Below are 17,385 nucleotides of genomic sequence, written 5' to 3' on the forward strand. Positions count from 1 at the left end.
CAGTGTCAAAAAAAGAAAAAAAGAATTAAGGAAGAGCAAGTGAATAAGATTGTCATATGCCGAAGCAGCTAAAAGACTGGAGAGAAACAACGAGAGCGATATGAGACAAGAACTTGCCGAGGACAAGTCAGCCAGGAAGCAAGCTGGGTTTTGCTTCTGTAAGGCCCAGATCAGTGTTTCTCAACCGGGGGGGTCCGCGGACCCCTAGTGGTCCGTGGTGTAATTGCAAGGGGTCCGTGAAAATAAAATATCTTTAAAAAAAGATCCTATGACATTTATAGAAATAGGATTATTTTACTCAAATGTGACTGAGACCTTTATCTACCTAAACTATAAAGGGTAACAGGACTTTTTTCTCTAATTACATCTGTTTCACAAGTGTAATTTATTGTATTTTAATAAGAGATCTCGCTCCCGTTTGCATTGTTAAAAGTTACTGCATAAAAATTCCGTTTTGTTAACTATATCTAAGTTACAACTGAAAGCTCTTATTTTTGCCCCAAAGAGTGAATAAATGCTATAATGCAATTTAAAATGCAGTTTCTACTGTTTCTATCAAATTGCAACCCCCCTCCCCCAAGATCAGGTGGAGGGGTCCTCAGGGTAGATCAAAAATACGCAGGGGGTCCAGGACCCCAAAAAGGTTGAGAACCACTGGCCCAGATGGTGTTTTTGGCAATGGTAAGCGACCGTACTGCTGTAGTGGAAAGAAAACCGGAGAGAATTGACATAATTATAGATACAGCAAGGACATTCTGGGTGTTTTAGGAATTTCTGGAGAAGGTGTATAGCAGCTGAAACCTGAGAAATAACTAGTTTAATTGAGAAGACGGGGGGGGGTTGTTTGCCCCCCCTCCCCCAGTAAACAGACATTCTGGTCCACGCGTCATTCCAGTTGGTGGCGGTAATGCGCCGAATCGTTGCTTGCCAACCGCCGATAAACCCAGAAAGAAGAGGAAGAAGAGGAAGAAGAAGAAGAAGAAGAAGAAGAAGAAGAAGAAGAAGAAGAGGCAGCATGGGCGATTTTGATAACTGGCCCGAGATAGAGAGAGCCGCGAAAGAGAAAAGACGTGAGCTCGTCTTGCACGGCGCAGGGGTCGACGAGAGGATATCCTCCGATGGCGGGCTGAGTCCGTCCATTTATTCCCTAACGCTGCTCAATTATCTCGAGATTTGCCAGTGTCCGCACTTGACCGAAATCCACGCGGAAATCAAAAACCTAAACAACCTCCAGAGCCTGATTCTCTGCCGGAACAGGCTAGCGTCCGTCCCTACAGTTATCGGGAGTCTGAAGTCCCTGAAGGTCCTGGACCTGTCTGTCAACGACCTGAGCACGCTGCCGGAGGAAATCACGCAGCTGGGGGAGCTCAACACGCTGAACGTCAGCTGTAACAACCTCCAGTCACTGCCGGAGGGACTGAGTCGGTGTACCAAGCTCTTCGCCATCAACATCTCCAAGAACGGCATCAAAAGGTTCCCCCCCGACTTCTTCTCGGACCGCCTGGATCTCCTCAGCACCGTCATTGCCTCGGACAACTCCGTCGAGGAGCTGAGTGGCGACGTCCACAAGCTTGCCGCACTTAAGGTAAGCGGGCGTGCCCCGTTATACTTTGTCTTAATAGAATGTGGCGCGCAATGGATACACCCATGCATGCACAGACAGAGGTTGCAAAAAAAAAAAGACAACAGAATTTTTAAAAATGGGTTTTGATCCAATACTCAGTCCTCCGTCAAATTCGGGTCTTTTTTCAGACATAGTTGTAGTTAGATTTCAGACAGAAGGGTACCAGGAAGAGATAAAGGGAAGGTTTACAAGATGGTTGTGAGACCAGCTATGTGCTATGGTTTGGAGACAGTGGCACTGATGAAAAGACAGGAGGTGGAGCTGGAGGTGGAGGTGGCAGAGTTGAAGATGCAAAGATTTTCATTGGGAGTGATGAAGAAGGTCAGGATTAGGAAGGAGTATATTAGAGGGACAGCTCAGGTTGGACGGTTTGGAGACAAAGCAAGAGAGGCAAGATTGAGATGGCTTGGACATGTGTGGAGGAGAGATGCTGGTTTTAGTGGGAGAAGGATGCTGAATATGGAGCTGCCAGGGAAGAGGAGAAGAGGAAGGCCAAAGAGGAGGTTACTGGATGTGGTGAGGGAGGACATGCAGGTGGCTGGTGTGACAGAGGAAGATGCAGAGGACAGGAAGAGATGGAAACTGATGATCCGCTGTGGCGACCCCTAACAGGAGCAGCTAGCTGAAAGTAGTAGTAGTAATCGTAGTTAGATTTCAAAGAGTGAAGAAACTCAGTGAGTGAATCAAATGTACTTAGATAAATTCTGAAACACGGCTTTGATTTTCCAACTCAGTCTTTGTGTCTGTGTCATATGCTTTTATCTCTCCTCGGTGGTGTCAATGTCTAGCTTTGCGGATAGTATTTGTGGAATATCGTGTATCACTTAGATGAGTGTTGAAACGTATCTGTCAATCAACTTTGCATCCATATGAACTGATTCAACCTTCTTTGAATATTGTGTATTGTGTTTTGTCCCCTGGCTGCCTGTCTTCCCAGATTTTGGATCTCTCCAACAACAAGCTGAGTGAGATTCCCTCAGATCTGAGCGACTGTTCCAAGCTAAGAGAGATCAACTTCAAAGGCAACAAGTTAAAAGACAGGCGTCTGGAAAAGATGGTCAACAGCTGCCAGGCCAAGTCAATTCTGGACTACCTTCGAGCTGGCAGCAGAGGGAAAGGGAAAGGAAAACAAGAAGATGGAGGTAGCGTGGAAGGCGGCGGAGTCGCAGACAAGAAGAAAAGACAGCAGAGGAAGAAGAAGGTGGTGGAGGACGAGGTAGAGGAATTGGCCAAGATGACAGTAAAAGTTCTTCATTTTTCTGACAGCCCCAGGGACATCACCGTCAAAGTAGCAGCTGAATTGAAGGATGTGCGTCCATACTTGGTCTGCTGTGTGGTCCGTGGAATGAACCTGAGGCCTGGCAATGCCCTCAAGAGGTTCCTAATGGTGCAGGTAATGTCAGAGCTCTTACAAGGCAGCATATGTTGGATAGTTGTGATGACTCATAGTATAACCACACATGCCTTGTGATCATCAAAACATTTCCCTGATGTTTTAGACCAAGCTTCATGACGACTTGTGTGGTAGAAGGACCACAGCAACCATCGCAACCCATGACATGGAGCTTCTCAAAGGTCCCTTGGTGTATGACGCTAGGCCACCTAGTCAGTTGAAGGTATCTACAACCTGTCCTGGCTCCTGGCACCATTTGCCCAATACAGTTATTTCACTACACGCTTTTGCAAAGGCAGTTGGGTCGCTTTATATATCCTTTTTAAGCCTTTTTATATTTGTTTTCTAATATTTCAGGAAGTTTTGTATTTTGGGGGTCATTAAAAGTGGTGAATGTGCTAGGCTTCAGTTAAAATTTGGTGTCAATCTCGACCAGTATTTTAACTATTAATAATGGTTAGATTTCAAGTCAATTTTCAGTTAATACGATTAATTTGATTTGTACTATTTATAATCAGAAAAAAAAGCTATTAAAACCGTCTGCCTTGGGGGCGTCCGGGTGGCATGGCGGTCTATTGCGTTGCCTACCAACACAGGGATCGGCGGTTTGAATCTCCGTGTTATCTCCGGCTTGGTCAGGTGTCCCTACAGACACAATTGGCCATGTCTGCAGGTGTGAAGCCGGATGTGGGTATGTGTCCTGGTCGCTGCACTAGCACCTGCTCTGGTCGGTCGGGGTGCCTGTTCAGGGGGGAGGGGGAACTGGGGGAACAGCGTGATCCTCCCACATGCTACGTCCCCCTGGCGAAACGCCTCACTGTCAGGTGAAAAGAAGCGGCTGGCGACTCCACGTGTGACGGAGGAGGCATGTGGTAGTCTGCAGCCCTCCCCAGATCGGAAGAGGGGGGGTGGAGCAGTGACCGGGATGGCTCGGAAGAGTGGGGTAATTGGCCGGATACAATTTGGGAGAAAAAGGGGGAGAAACCCCCCCCCCAAAAAAAAAATGTTTGCCTTGCTACGTTAAGGTGTGCTGCAATTCAGGGTTCTACTGACATTTGCAAGCAGGACATTGGGCCACATGTCACCAGTTAGTGGTTTACCGTTCTGTAGACACAAGCTGATGGTGTGAGTTTGTGTGTTTGTCAGATAGTGCCACTAGGTCGTAAGGAGATGACCGCCATTGAGCTGATGAGGCAGTTACAACTGGAGGCAGAGGAACAGAGGAAGCAGAAGAAGAGGCAAAACGTCTCAGGACTCCACAAGTCAGTTTAATTCCTGGCCGCCTCTGTCGCCACTATGTTGGGCACTGTTGTTTGTGCGTCAAGATTTTTTAAATGGAAAAGTTTTTGTGAAATTTCTTAATGTTGATAACATTGTTGCTGAGCAAAATCAAAATTGGATATTTCTGTGGTGAGTGACGCTGTTTTGGTTTAGAAATTTTACTTAATTTTTTCTGGAGCAATAGAACTGTTACAGGTTATATTTTTTATTCAAATATTTTATTTGTTGGGGAGGTGGTATGGTGTTTTCATCATAGCCTGGTGGGGAATGATTTACTTCAACACATGAGGGCAGTATTAAGACTTGGAAAAGGAACATATCAACCGGTTTTACTGCAGCTTTTGTTTTTGTTGGCACTTGAAATGATTTCATTTTTCAGGCAGTTCTGATGTTCAACTCCTCAACTTTTTTTCTCTCAATTTATAAACATTTTAGTCTATGTATGTTGGATAAGCTAGACTGATAACTTGCCAGACTTTTGCTATGCAGTAATTTAGAATATGTTGCAACAGTCATATCAAAGAAATTAGTCAAGTTGTCGCCAATCTTGGCAGCAAGTGGTAATTTCCGGATCTTTTCTGATGAATGTAATGACACAGGGAAGAAGGGAGATGACTAAGAATTGCATTATAGATAGAAATCCTTCTTTCCGTATAGCAATTCTTTTAATTCACTGTTCTATTTTTTATGACTTTTGTAAAATGACTTGGTCACGTTGCCTTTTAGATGCATAGGCAATACGAACGAGGAGTATTATTGTTTTCCACACTTGGTTCTCCAGATACCTGCAGCTTCTGGATGGGAAGGCGCTCTACCCCTGTCTGGTGGATGCAGATGGTCATGTGGTCTCCTTTCCACCAATCACCAACAGTGAGAAAACCAAGGTGTGTGCCATTGTGCCTGTGATTGATGTTAATCGCCTCACAGACACACGTGTCTCTGACATGTCACTGACCCAGTCATGCTCAGCTGTCAAACAGCCAGTCCTGGATTACATCAAGCATTACATAACATCAACCAAGTTCTTAATCACCACATTGCTTTGTTAAAAGTGTGTTTAAAAAAAAAGTTTTGTTTTTAGATATGCTGATAAGGAAAATATGTCCTGTTTTTATAATGGACTCTGAACATTGACTGTGTAGATAGCTACATTAGAGATAGAAATCTTGTTTAATTGCCACAGTAATTATACTTCCTTCCTGTTCGCATTGAATCCTCAACCTGGAGATATGAAAAAATGCTGTCATTGACATAAGGGTGTGATACCATTAAGCTGATTGCCATTTTTTGTATCCTGTTTGTGTACAGAACAGATGTAGTGCAGTCCAAAGCATTTAAATATGCACAAAATCGAGATTCATTGAATACATTCCTTTTAAAAGCATGTAAATATGCACAAAATCATGATTAATGGCCCTGTGATGGCCTGGCGGCCTGTCCAGGGTGTCTCTCCGCCTGCTGCCCATTGACTGCTGGGATACACTCCAGCATCCCTGCGACCCTGAGTGCAGGATAAGTGGTTTGGATAATGAATGGATGGATCATGATTAATTTCATTGAATATGTTTTTTTTAAAGATCCGGAAGACGACCAAGGAGTTGTTCCTTGAGGTGACGAGCTCAACCAGTCTGCAAACCTGCAAAGATGTGATGGATGCGCTCATCGTAGTAAGTCCCACGTTCTGTTTTCTCATTCGTCTGTGTATGAACGAAACTCTTTTCAGTGCAAAGCTGTAGTGGTTTACCTTTTTAGAAGATAACCGCTGTTGATTTCAGTGTTACTCCTAAGTCAGTCAGATTTACAAGACCCCTACCTGGGATCCAAAAAGGATTATTATGTAAAATTAGCAGGACTTTGTGACACTCAATCAAGCCACACTCCCAGGCTATGTGTACATACAGAAACCTCGCTCCATGGGTCGTGGTGTGTGTGTGTGTGAGAGAGAGAGAGAGAGAGAGAGAGAGAGAGAGAGAGAGAGAGAGAGAGAGAGAGAGAGAGAGAGAGAGAGAGAGAGAGAGAGAGAGAGAGAGAGAGAGAGAGAGAGAGAGAGAGAGAGAGAGAGAGAGAGAGAGAGAGAGAGAGAGAGAGAGAGAGAGAGAGAGAGAGAGAGAGAGAGAGAGAGAGAGAGAGAGAGAGAGAGAGAGCGCAAGAGCAAGAGCTTAACCTCGAGACGAGGCTGCAGCATGAGCTGCCTGCAGCAGTGCACTCGTAACACCAAACCCTGGTAGAGACTGTCTGCATAGTTTTTTTTTGTATTGTATGACTATTTTGGTATAAACATTTACCTGCCATGTGGCGGATAGCCTTCTGACATTTACTCGCAAAACGAAAAATCTACCCGCACTTGGCAAGTGTTAATATCAGACCCTGCCTTCCAGCTTCAAAATGGCCGCAGTCACCCCTATCCTCAAAAAGCCAGGTCAGGACCCGAATGACCTCACCAACTACTGGCCAATCTCCAAACTTCCTTTTCTCAGTAAAATCCTGGAAATAGTAGTTGCTGCCCAATTCCGTCAGCACATGTCCAGCTGTGAGCTATTTGAACCCCTTAAATCTGGCTTCAGAGCACACTACAGTACGGAGACTGCCCTTATCAAAATCACCAATGACCTCCTCATTGCTGCAGATTCCAGCCACATCAGTTTTCTTATCCTCCTGGACCTCTCTGCAGCCTTCAAGTCAACTATATTTGTATAGCCCATCATCACATATTACAAATTTGCCTCAGTGGGCGTTATAGCAATACAACATCTTGTCCTTAGACCCTCACATCGGATATGGATCAACACCCTAAAAACACTTTCCCACATTATCCTCCTCAACTGATTATCTGAATACCAAGGCCTCACCAGTGCAGCTCTGTCCTGTTTCCAGTCATGTCTCTCCAATAAGAAACATTTTTTCACCATCAGAGCCTCCAGTTCCACCCTGGCCCCAGTCAACCATGGCGTGTCCCAAGCCTCCATGTTTGACCCCTCCTTTTTACCATCTACATGCTCCCCCTTGGTCAGTTCATCCGCCACCACTGTTTAAGCTTCCACTGCTATGCTGATGACATGCAGCTGTGTCTCAGCACTAAACCATCCACTCAGCTCCCTTCACAATCCCTTGTCAACTGCTTGCACCAAATAAAAATCTGGATGTCATCAAATCTACTCAAGCTAAATAGCAATCAGTCAGAGCTCATGGTTGTGACTCCCAAGGTGCTGCTCCAGAAGGTTGGAGATCTTTTCCTCAACGTGGACGGCTGCTCCATCTGCCCATCCCTAGAAGTTCACAATCTGGGTGTCATTCTGGACTTTACCCTCTCATTTGAGTCACACATCAAACTCATTACTAAATCTGCTTTCTTTCACCTCAAAAACATCTCCAGACTCTGGCCATCACTCTCAGACTCTGTGGCAGAGACCCTCATTCATGCCTTCATTACCTCCCATCTTGACTGTTGCAATGGAGTCCTGTCCGGGGTACCCAGCAAAGCCCTGGATAGGCTTCAGTATGTGCAGAACTCAATGTCCAGGGTTCTCACCTGCACTAAACCCTGGCAGCATATCACCCCCACCCTCATCCACCTTCACTGGCTCCCGGTCAAGTCCCACATTTCCTACAAAATCCTGCTCATCTACAAATCCCTCCATGCCCTTGCCCCCCAGACCTCCTCCACCCATTTAATTCAATCCCAGATTCTGTGGTTTGCAGACATGGGACTGCTTTCCATCCCCAACATCAGCTCGCGAACCTTTGGGGAGACAGCCTTCAGTGTGGGAGCCCCCACACTATGAACTCTATCCCAGCAGAGATCCGCTGCTTCTTTGGACACTTAAAAAAAGAAAACTTACCTGTTCACCAAGGCTTGTGGTCTCTAGTCACTTCTATCATGCCCAGCAATGTTTCCTATTTTTCATTCTGGCATTATTTGTTTTGTCTGCTTTAACTATGTGTATCGTGTCCTTGGGTCCCTTGAAAGGCGCTATTTAAATGTAAAGTTGTTGTTTTTACTGTAATCAAAATGGATGCGTTTATACCAGTGGGAGGTGCTTTTTTCTAATTGTCTTTGCGAGCCTTCACATCCAGACGCTGACGGAGGTGGTACGAGGGGCCATGTCACAGGGGTAATGAGCTCCTTTGATGTGTCAACCCCCTGCGTTCCTTTCCTGGTCACCCAAGGCTGTCGGTGGAAGAAGTGAGCTCATCATCGTAGCATGACTGGTCCCAGCGGTGTACAATGACAGCAAGTGGACACAGTTTACAATACCGCCGCTGCAACTCTAGCGTGCTTTAGCGTCATTGTACCCACTGAGTATGGCTGTTCAGTGACATCTTCTCTCCAACAAAAAACACTAAGGGACGTGAATATTATCAGGACTAAATTAAAAGTTTTGAATTGATCCTTTTAAGTGTAAAGTTGGTGAGGATGAGTGAAGGTCTATTTGAAGTTTTAGAAGATTGTTGCTCAAATCAGAGGAATTTTTAGTAATTGGGTAGTTTTTGAGTTGATTTGTGAAATGAAATTTGACTATCATGACAGCTGTACAATGGCCTTCCAAGATCACTCAGGAAGTGGTCAGTTAGGGTTGCCAGATCTCGCTTTCACATCTTTTCCCCAGCTGGTTATAGCCTTGATAGAACTTAGCAGGAAGTGAATTTAGATGGAGTCACCGAGGAGCTGCTAAATGATGAACGTGACTTGAAATTCAAACCCCGGGTTTCAGTTTGCGGAGTGGAGAGGTCATTTCCTGCTCCTAAGAACTTGTTCTATATTCCCACAATCACGGACGGATCAGATGCCACAGTGCTGAATATTTTAGCAACACTATAAATGTGAGGCTCATTTGGGCAAGGTGTTTAGGATAACATCAGCCAGGTCGGCCACAAATGAGTCACCGGCATAAACAGGAACTAGGGATTATTATTGTTGTTCAGCAGGTATATTTATCAGTTTGGTTCAAGTATGTAGGATGTCACAATGTGTCATATAATGTGGGATAATTCCTCTGATGTTAAGTGAAAGTATCAAGAAACAACCGAAGATATCTAACAGCCTTTTATTTTTCTGTTTTGTCACAGAAAATGGTGGAGTTGAACAAGCTTACGGTAGACCAAGGGGAGGAGGCCGGGTCAGATGAGGAAGGGGCCGCTCTTCCCGAGCCAGACGCCGGTGGCGTGACCTCAGGGGAACTGACCCTCCTGCAGGTTCGCACCGTCGACCAAGACGGTAACCTTAAGGTGGTCTACCCGTCGAAGACCGACCTGTCTGAAGACACGACCAAACTGACCGTCGTCTGGTAGCCGCGCCGCCAGCCTCCAGAGGAAAGATAGGGATGATTCATGTTAACAAATGGATGCAGCTAATTTATCTTCAGTTTGAAAGAAATGCAAATATCACTAAACAAAACATCTGGTAAAGCAGAAGGCAATGTTAATTTTTGAGAAAACAGCTAATAACTTTTTATTCATATGACATGCGGTTATTCATGCCTGCCAAGTAGAGTAAGTTGCTCAGTTATACGGATGACAACATTAATCTCTGTCCATTTTAATATTTTATGAGCAGGGACATTTTCCTAAATGACTCCTAAAAATAAACTTAATTCTAAAGGCAAGAGGTGCAGAAAGTTTTTATTAAGTACCTTTCATTTTATTCTATATTATTTATTGTAGAGACGGTGTCAGACTTGGGGTATGCATACATATAGAGATAAATGTGTACATACTGTGTGTATATATATATATATATATATGTATTTTGAAGACTACACCCAACATGACTTGGTTGTTCCAGGTTAAATCATGAATTCATGATGGCTTGTGCCAATACAAAAAACTTGGATTTTCGCATCATATAGCGGTTGCATGTCCAGGATGCTCGGTTCTGTTACAACTGAAAGAGCTTGAGTAGTCACAGGGAAACATTTGGATCCTGTTACATATCGAGTGACCTCTCAGGTTTGGGAGCATGTGTTATGTGGGAGGTGCCCGGAAGAGACAGGCGGTATAAAAGAAATAGTCACAGGACTGCGAGACAGCTGTGTCCATAAGCTTCAAAAGAAATAATTCTGTTCAACGTGAGATGCAGTTTTTACTTGTTAATTTAAAACAGCTGTTGGAGCTATGAAAAAGATCCATAGAGTGCTTCAGAGGAAGCAGGCTTGGTTGGATTCGGAAAGGAAACGGAGGTCCAGCAGGGGGGGGGACGTGAGAGGGAGGACGGGTCAGTGCTTGGAAATAAATGTCCAAAGGTTTGGCGGACCAAAAGTTGCGAACGTAGAGACTGCTCAGACATCAGCAAATTTTCGATCTGCTGCAAAGTCAAACAACCCTGTGCACCATCTGATTCTTTCAAGGTATTTCATGGTTCAAATGAAATTAAAAAATGTTGCCACTGCTGCAGTCAGCCGCAACAGTCTTTTACCACCTATTGTTGGCTTGGCAGTTACACCTGGCAAGGCGGTGTGCAGCGCTGTACCGTTTCACCCAGGAGATCCAGCCTTTCCGAATCATGCTGGAGAAAGCTCAGTGTTTGGTGTGTTAGCTGATGGACATGGGAAAAGCTTACGAGAAGGTGATACACTTGCAGCTTCAAAGGAAGAGCCAATGCAGGATGCAGATCCATGCTCCAGACTCATAAAGGGAACTTTTGACACCCAGCCAGCTGTGGCTTCTATTCCAGCACCACTGGACCTTACAGTTGGACAACAGAAGACTGACGTCAGTAACCCCAGGGCCAGTGACTGCAAGGTGATGACACCAGGAAAGCCTAAACTCGATGCCAGGCTTTGCAAAGCAAAGCGTCGGAGAGATTTCTGCTCTGATGATTCGGCTATTGAAACCGAATCTCGGTCCTCGCGGGACAAAGAGAGCCCAAAGCCGGGCAGAGCCCTGCTTTGCCTCGGTGAGGATGGGGATTACTATACAGAGCAGAGGATTGAAGAGTGGATCTCGAAAGTCAACTCTAGTCTTTTCTCCACATCAGATAATGAAACCAACAGCTCACATTTTGTTGAGGAGCAAGATGTTGCTACCATAAAGATTGTCTATGACAGAGATTGAATGGTGAAGTGATAATTGTTTTGATTCTAGACATGGATTTAGATCTTGTGAATGTAATGGAAATAGATTACACATTTGTTAAGCAGAGGTCCACTAGAATGGGCTGAAATGTCAAAGAACGCAATTTTTGAAACATTATTGCATTTAGCTTGGTTTTATTGTGGCAAAACAGATTAAACAACTTTTAAATATTTTCCAGTTTTCTTTAACATATTAAATGTATTGGGGAAAAAAATAAACAATGGCAACTCGAACCAAAAAGGCATACTTTACATTTGGTCTTCGGAATACACTTTACACATTTTGAGTCGACACTCTTAAGAATACAGCAACTTACTGTTCCATGTTAAGCATTATATTACGTGACTGAAATCTTATCACAGTTTCATTTGACTTCTTTTCAAAGTACATTTGTGACCGTTGTGTCCTAAAGAATGGCTCCGGTGAACTGGGTTGTGTGTTCACCTTCAGCATGGCACATTGTAGTCTCGGTCAATTTCATAATCAAACTTATTTAAACATTTCTCCATCCAAATGCCATCTCTCCTTCCTTGCCGGGCTCCCCGGTCAGCATCTATGGACGTAGTATCCAGTGGCGTATCCTATTACGTAAATTACCACCACTGCAACCACAGCGCCAGCCACCTTCATGATTTTGCCGGTGTTGCCGGTGCAGAATCTGTCGTAATACCTAAACAGGAGAGATAAAAAGGGAGCAATCAGGTCAAGTATCTTCAGTAAAGACCCGGGAATGTCCTTAGGAAAGACAGTTTTAACAATTTATATCTTATTTTCATAATGCAACAACTATCAGTGAGCTGTGAAATGATTATAGAGATATATCAAAACATGTCAATGTTACTTTTGTTGGTTCTAATGGAGGCGGACCTGGACTGAAACTGGATTCACATGAACTCTTTTTTTTTTTTTTTTTTGGCATTGGTAAACCTGCTGACTGTTTCTTGAAAATTGTTCATTTTGATAGCCCTTCTAATGACATTTAACCTATTTTCAAAGTGAACCACACCATGCACATGCTTCTTCAGCTTCTTCTTCTTTCTTTTTTTTTTTGATATACTTTATTGATCCCCGTAAGGGAAAATACTCTGCATTTAACCCATCCTAGCTGTGTAGCTAGGAGCAGTGGGCAACCACCGTGCAGCGCCCGGGGACCAACTCCAGTTATTTCTTCCTATTGCCTTGCTCAGGGGCACAGACAGGAGTACTAACCCTAACATGCATGTTTCTTTTGATGGTGGGGAAACCAGAGCACCCGGAGAAAACCCACCGCAGACACGGGGAGAACATGCAAACTCCACACAGAGGATGACCTGTGATGACCTCCCAAGGTTGGACAACCCTGGGGTTCGAACCCAGGACCTTGTTGCTGTGAGGCGACAGCGCTAAACACTGCGCCACCGTGCTGCCATGTCGAAAGCACTTTCCTCCTTTGATAAATTCATACATTAACAGATATTCGTACAACTTCCATTGGGACACAGATAACGGACTCCATTCTACGTGAAGGCAAAACCCAACTTCACTTTCATCCCCATTCCTGAAGTACAAATCAATAATGGACTCTTATAATGATGCCACCCAGTTTGTGTGTCTGTGTGCTGTGCTGTCATGTCAACACAACGTGATGTCTTGTCTGTATCAGTATCTTTGCAATGCTGCTCTCACTCTGTGTGTCTTGGTGCATGCTCAATAGTCCAGGTAAGGAAATCAAAGAGGGTTCAATCAGTTCATCTGGATACAACGTTTATTGACAGATTACTGTCAATAAACGTTGTATCCAAGTGAACTGATTGAACCCTCTATGATCTCACTCTGTGTGTTTTCAATGCATGTACGACGCTAATGATTGGATAGTACAATAAAGATTCATTCATTCATGTTCATTCCTTACCTCTCCATCCCAGACTGTGAGGCGGTCACGTGGAGGTTAATGTTGTCGTCGTCCCAGCGTTTGTATTCTGCAGCACCAGAGCTACTGGGCTCCATGTGAGGGATCCGTCCTTTCCTCAGGGATACGACGGCTGCAATCACCGTTCACCCACTCTTTCTCTATCAACCCTGGGTTGTTAAAATTGCACAACATCAGTGTGAGCATAAATATCGTCCAATGTCTTTTACTCTTAATTGTACTTCTGACACCCATAATGTAGTTTTCTTTGCTCTGCATAAATACACATTTTCAATACCATTGATTTATTTGTGTTAGTTGAACAACTCTACCAAAAACAAGACCATTTCTTTGAAAAATAATCATTACTCCTTGGACAGTGGAATGACTCATCAGATGTCCAGTTGCTGTTCATCACATTCAGATCAGCTGAAGTTTTGCTCACCTGGGTGGATCAGCAGGAGACCGCACTGGCCAGACGAGAACACCGTCGACCTTGTGGACTGACTGTGACTGGAATCGGTGTGCCTCTTGCTCTATAAGACTCCTCGACCATAGTTCAGGTGCTGAGAGGGGGCGAGGCCAAAGTGTCATAAACCTGTTGGTTCTATTCCGGTTCCTCTATCAAGCATCATTATATCTCTTGGCAGTGATAAGGGGTAATTCAAGCATTCAGCACTTCACCGGGGCTCTGGTTTATAGATCCTGTGCAGATCACCGAGTACACAATCCTGCACTAAGTGGAACCACACGTCTCTGAGGTCAAACAAGGCAAAACATAAAATGTTATCTTTGTCTTTACTTGGTTTTTGTAGTCATTAAAGACAATGTTTAAACCTTTGAGTTAATGAACGATTTCATGAACTACTTACTTAACCCAATGATACCTGATGCTAGGGTTTATTTTCTCCCTTAACCTTTAAACTTCGATCTGAATATAACTCTTTGATGTTTCTGAGTTAAATACTTGACACTAAATAATTGCTTTAAATTCAGTAAACAAAGCATTTGGAGTGCCCCGGTGGCTCACATGGTAGAGCGTGCACTGCAAAAGGCTGAGTCCTTACTGCAGCAGCCCGGGATCGAATGCAGCCCAGGCACATTACTGCAAGTCACCCCCCCTCCCATTGCTGTCAAATAAAGGGGGGAATCTTAAAAAAAAGTAAAACATTTTAGAGGATCTGAATCACTTCATGGTGGTGCAGCGGCTTGGCAGTTAGCACTATGTCTTACAGTCCCTGGTTGGATGCCATCTCTTTTGTGTAGGTAACCTATGTATCGTCAGTCGGTTGATGGAGATTCTACAGTGCCCACAGCATGGGTGTGAATGATTGTGTGCACAGGCCCTGTGATGAAGTGGTGACATTTTTACTCAGTGAGTGTAGGGATAGGCTCCAGCCCCCCATGACCCTACTACTACTACTTTTGGCTGCTCCTGTTAGGGGTCGCCACAGCGGATCGTCCATTTCCATTTCTTCCTGTCTTCCGCATCTTCCTCTGTCACACCAGCCACCTGCATGTCCTCCCTCACCACATCCATAAACCTCCTCTTTGGCCTTCCTCTTTTCCTCCTCCCTGGCAGCTCCATATTCAGCATCCTTCTCACAATATACCCAGCATCTCTCCTCCACACATGTCCAAGCCATTTCAATCTTGCCTGTCTTGCTTTGTCTCCAAACCGTCCAACCTGAGCGGTCCCTCTAATATACTCATTCCTAATCCTGTCCTCCTTCGTCCCTCCCAATGAAAATCTTAGCAGCTTCAACTCTGCCACCTCCAGCTCCACCTCCTGTCTTTTCATCAGTGCCACTGTCTCCAAACCATACAGCATAGCTGGTCCCACAACCATCTTGTAAACCTTCCCTTTAACTCTTGATGGCACCCTTCTGTCACAAATCACTCCTGACGCTCTTCTCCACCCACTCCACCCTGCCTGCACTCTCTTCTTGACTTCTCTTCTGCACTCCCTGTTATTTTGGACAGTATTTAAACTCATATGCCTTCATCATCTCCACTCCTTGCATCCTCGCCATTCCACTGTCCTCCCTCTCATTCACGCATAGGTATGCCATCTTGCTCCTACTGACTTTCATTCCTCTTCGCTCCAGTGCATACCTCCAACTCTCCAGGCTCTCCTCAACCTGCACCCTACTCTCACTACAGATCACAATGTCATCCGCAAATATCATAGTCCACGGAGACTCCTGCCTGATTTCGCCCATCGACCTGTCCATCACCATTGCAAACTAGAAAGGGCTCAGAGCCGATCCTTCATGTAATCCCACCTTTACTTTTGACCCTGACCCATGTAAGCCTCCCATGATCCTGAACTGAAAAATAAAATGAAATGGAAGCCACTTTATTTGACATTGTATTCTTACAACGAATTGGATTCTTACAACAAATTTGTTCTCAGCATTTAACCCATCCTATTGTATGAGCAGTGGGCAGCTGCAACGCCAGGGGACCAACTCCAGTTCTTCTTTCCATTGCCTTGCTCAGGGGCACAGACAGGAGTATTAACCCTACCTTGCATGTCTTTTTGATGGTGGGAGGAAAACGGAGCACCCTGAGGAAACCCACACAGACACGGGGAGAACATGCAAACTCCATACAGAAAGGACCTGGGACGGTCTGGGGTTCGAACCCAGGACCTTCTTGCCGTGAGGCAACAGCGCTAACCACTGGGCCACCCTGGTGAATGTATCATCACTCTTTTGTGTTTCAATATGATGCGCTTTGCTTCTTTTCTTCTAAATTCTGTATCGATTTGATTAGAGTTACATTTTTAAATCAACAAATGTCATTGCTGTAGTTATATAATTATCCTCTCTGCCACCACCCACTTTCCATTTCCCAGGTAAAAACAGAATCAAAATTTAATTTTGAGTGAAGAGAGTGGTGGCTATCAGAGAGAAATTACATGGATTTGGTTCAACGAGTCAGAAATCTACTCACTAACAAAAACAATGTAAAAAAAATGACATTGTTAAAAACCCAACAATGCATAAAGGACAGTCAGATAGCATGCAGAGACAAAATGTTTATCTATACTTCACATGTATCAGTGATGTCCTGTGATGGTCTGGCAGCCTGTCCAGGGTGTCTCCCCGCCTGCCACCCAATGACAGCTGGGATAGGCTCCAGCATCCCCGCGACCCTGAGAGCAGGATAAGCGGTTTGGATAATGGATGGATGGATGGATGCATGCATCAGTGATGAACAAATTCTTCATTAGCGCTAATATTTTATCAGTCAATACATCTTGTGCATCTATTTTTCCTGAAAAAGGTGCTTTACACATTATATATTAACATCCATAAGCAGATACCAACGTGGGCCTAAGCAGTCAGACTGGGGTGCTAAATAGAGAGACTCATGAGTCAAATGGAAATGAGCGAGAGAAGAAAGACACGAGAAATTAAATAAACGTCACAGGGAAAAAAGATATGTTATCCAGTGTCACTGAGGTTAAAAGTCAGACCAACATGACTGGAAGTACTATCCTGTACAACTCACAGTTGCCACGAGAGAAGAAACAGCAGACTTCAGGCTGGCTGTGTTTCTGTGCTAAGAAGAGCTGTACTGGACTGTATGCACTGATCATCGAAGGTCTGTTAGAGACGGGACAAACAATTACAGGAGGAAAATACTTAAACAGATTTGCTATATTCTTCTTCTTTTTTAGGTTTATTGGCGGTTGGCAAACAACGATTTGGTGCATTACCGCCACCAACTGGAATAGAGAGTGGACCAGAATATCTATTTACTATTAAAAAAACAAAAACAAAACAAACCCTCATGTCTTCTCAATTAAACTGGTTATATTTCAGGTTTCTGAGACGAACTAAAAGCCTCTATCAGCAACTGCTGCACACCTTCTCCAGAAATTCCTACAACACCTAGAAATGTCAATTCTCTCCAATTTTCTTCCTACTGTAGTGGGAAATGCCTGGGGATGTACTTGGAATGTTGCACTGGGCTCGTGCAGCTAGAGGACCAATCACAGGTTAGCTCGCGCTGTCACAGACGCAACTATATTAGACACCGCGGGAGAGACAAAGCGCCAGAACTGTTTAGTAACCATATCGTAGACTGTCACCTTAGCGTGGGATAGAGCAGGGAAAC

The 17,385-nt window shown here is 44.4% G+C and overlaps 2 protein-coding genes across 2 annotated transcripts; one reads left to right on the forward strand and one right to left on the reverse strand.

Moving 5' to 3' along the window:
• The first annotated feature begins 954 nt into the window (after positions 1 to 954).
• Positions 955 to 9,897, forward strand: lrrc47 (leucine rich repeat containing 47). The gene is made up of 7 exons (XM_056274375.1): positions 955 to 1,585; positions 2,562 to 3,017; positions 3,124 to 3,240; positions 4,164 to 4,279; positions 5,080 to 5,182; positions 5,876 to 5,965; positions 9,366 to 9,897. Exons 1-7 carry the CDS (start codon positions 1,016 to 1,018, stop codon positions 9,585 to 9,587), a joined length of 1,674 nt encoding a protein of 557 aa, XP_056130350.1. The 5' UTR covers positions 955 to 1,015; the 3' UTR covers positions 9,588 to 9,897.
• Positions 9,898 to 11,467: 1,570 nt separating this feature from the next.
• smim1 (small integral membrane protein 1) lies at positions 11,468 to 13,798 on the reverse strand. Its single transcript, XM_056275213.1, has 3 exons — positions 13,703 to 13,798; positions 13,261 to 13,427; positions 11,468 to 12,039 (listed from the first exon to the last, which is right to left on the reverse strand). The coding sequence occupies exons 2-3, from the start codon at positions 13,353 to 13,355 to the stop codon at positions 11,916 to 11,918; spliced, it is 219 nt and encodes a 72-aa protein (XP_056131188.1). The 5' UTR covers positions 13,356 to 13,427; positions 13,703 to 13,798; the 3' UTR covers positions 11,468 to 11,915.
• Between the last annotated feature and the right edge of the window lie 3,587 nt (positions 13,799 to 17,385).

This window comes from Lampris incognitus, chromosome 2, assembly GCF_029633865.1.
Source record: "Lampris incognitus isolate fLamInc1 chromosome 2, fLamInc1.hap2, whole genome shotgun sequence".
NCBI classification, from domain to species: domain Eukaryota; kingdom Metazoa; phylum Chordata; class Actinopteri; order Lampriformes; family Lampridae; genus Lampris; species Lampris incognitus.

Bases quoted from the DNA above. Each gene is read 5' to 3' on its own strand.
- lrrc47 (XM_056274375.1), top strand. From the start codon at position 1,016: ATGGGCGATTTTGATAACTGGCCCGAGATAGAGAGAGCCGCGAAAGAG. The intron at 1,586-2,561 runs GTAAGCGGGCGT...CTGTCTTCCCAG, and splicing joins ACAAGCTTGCCGCACTTAAG to ATTTTGGATCTCTCCAACAA. The intron at 3,241-4,163 runs GTATCTACAACC...TGTGTTTGTCAG, and splicing joins GGCCACCTAGTCAGTTGAAG to ATAGTGCCACTAGGTCGTAA.
- smim1 (XM_056275213.1), bottom strand. From the start codon at position 13,355: ATGGAGCCCAGTAGCTCTGGTGCTGCAGAATACAAACGCTGGGACGAC. The intron at 12,040-13,260 runs GTAAGGAATGAA...TCTCCTGTTTAG, and splicing joins TCACAGTCTGGGATGGAGAG to GTATTACGACAGATTCTGCA.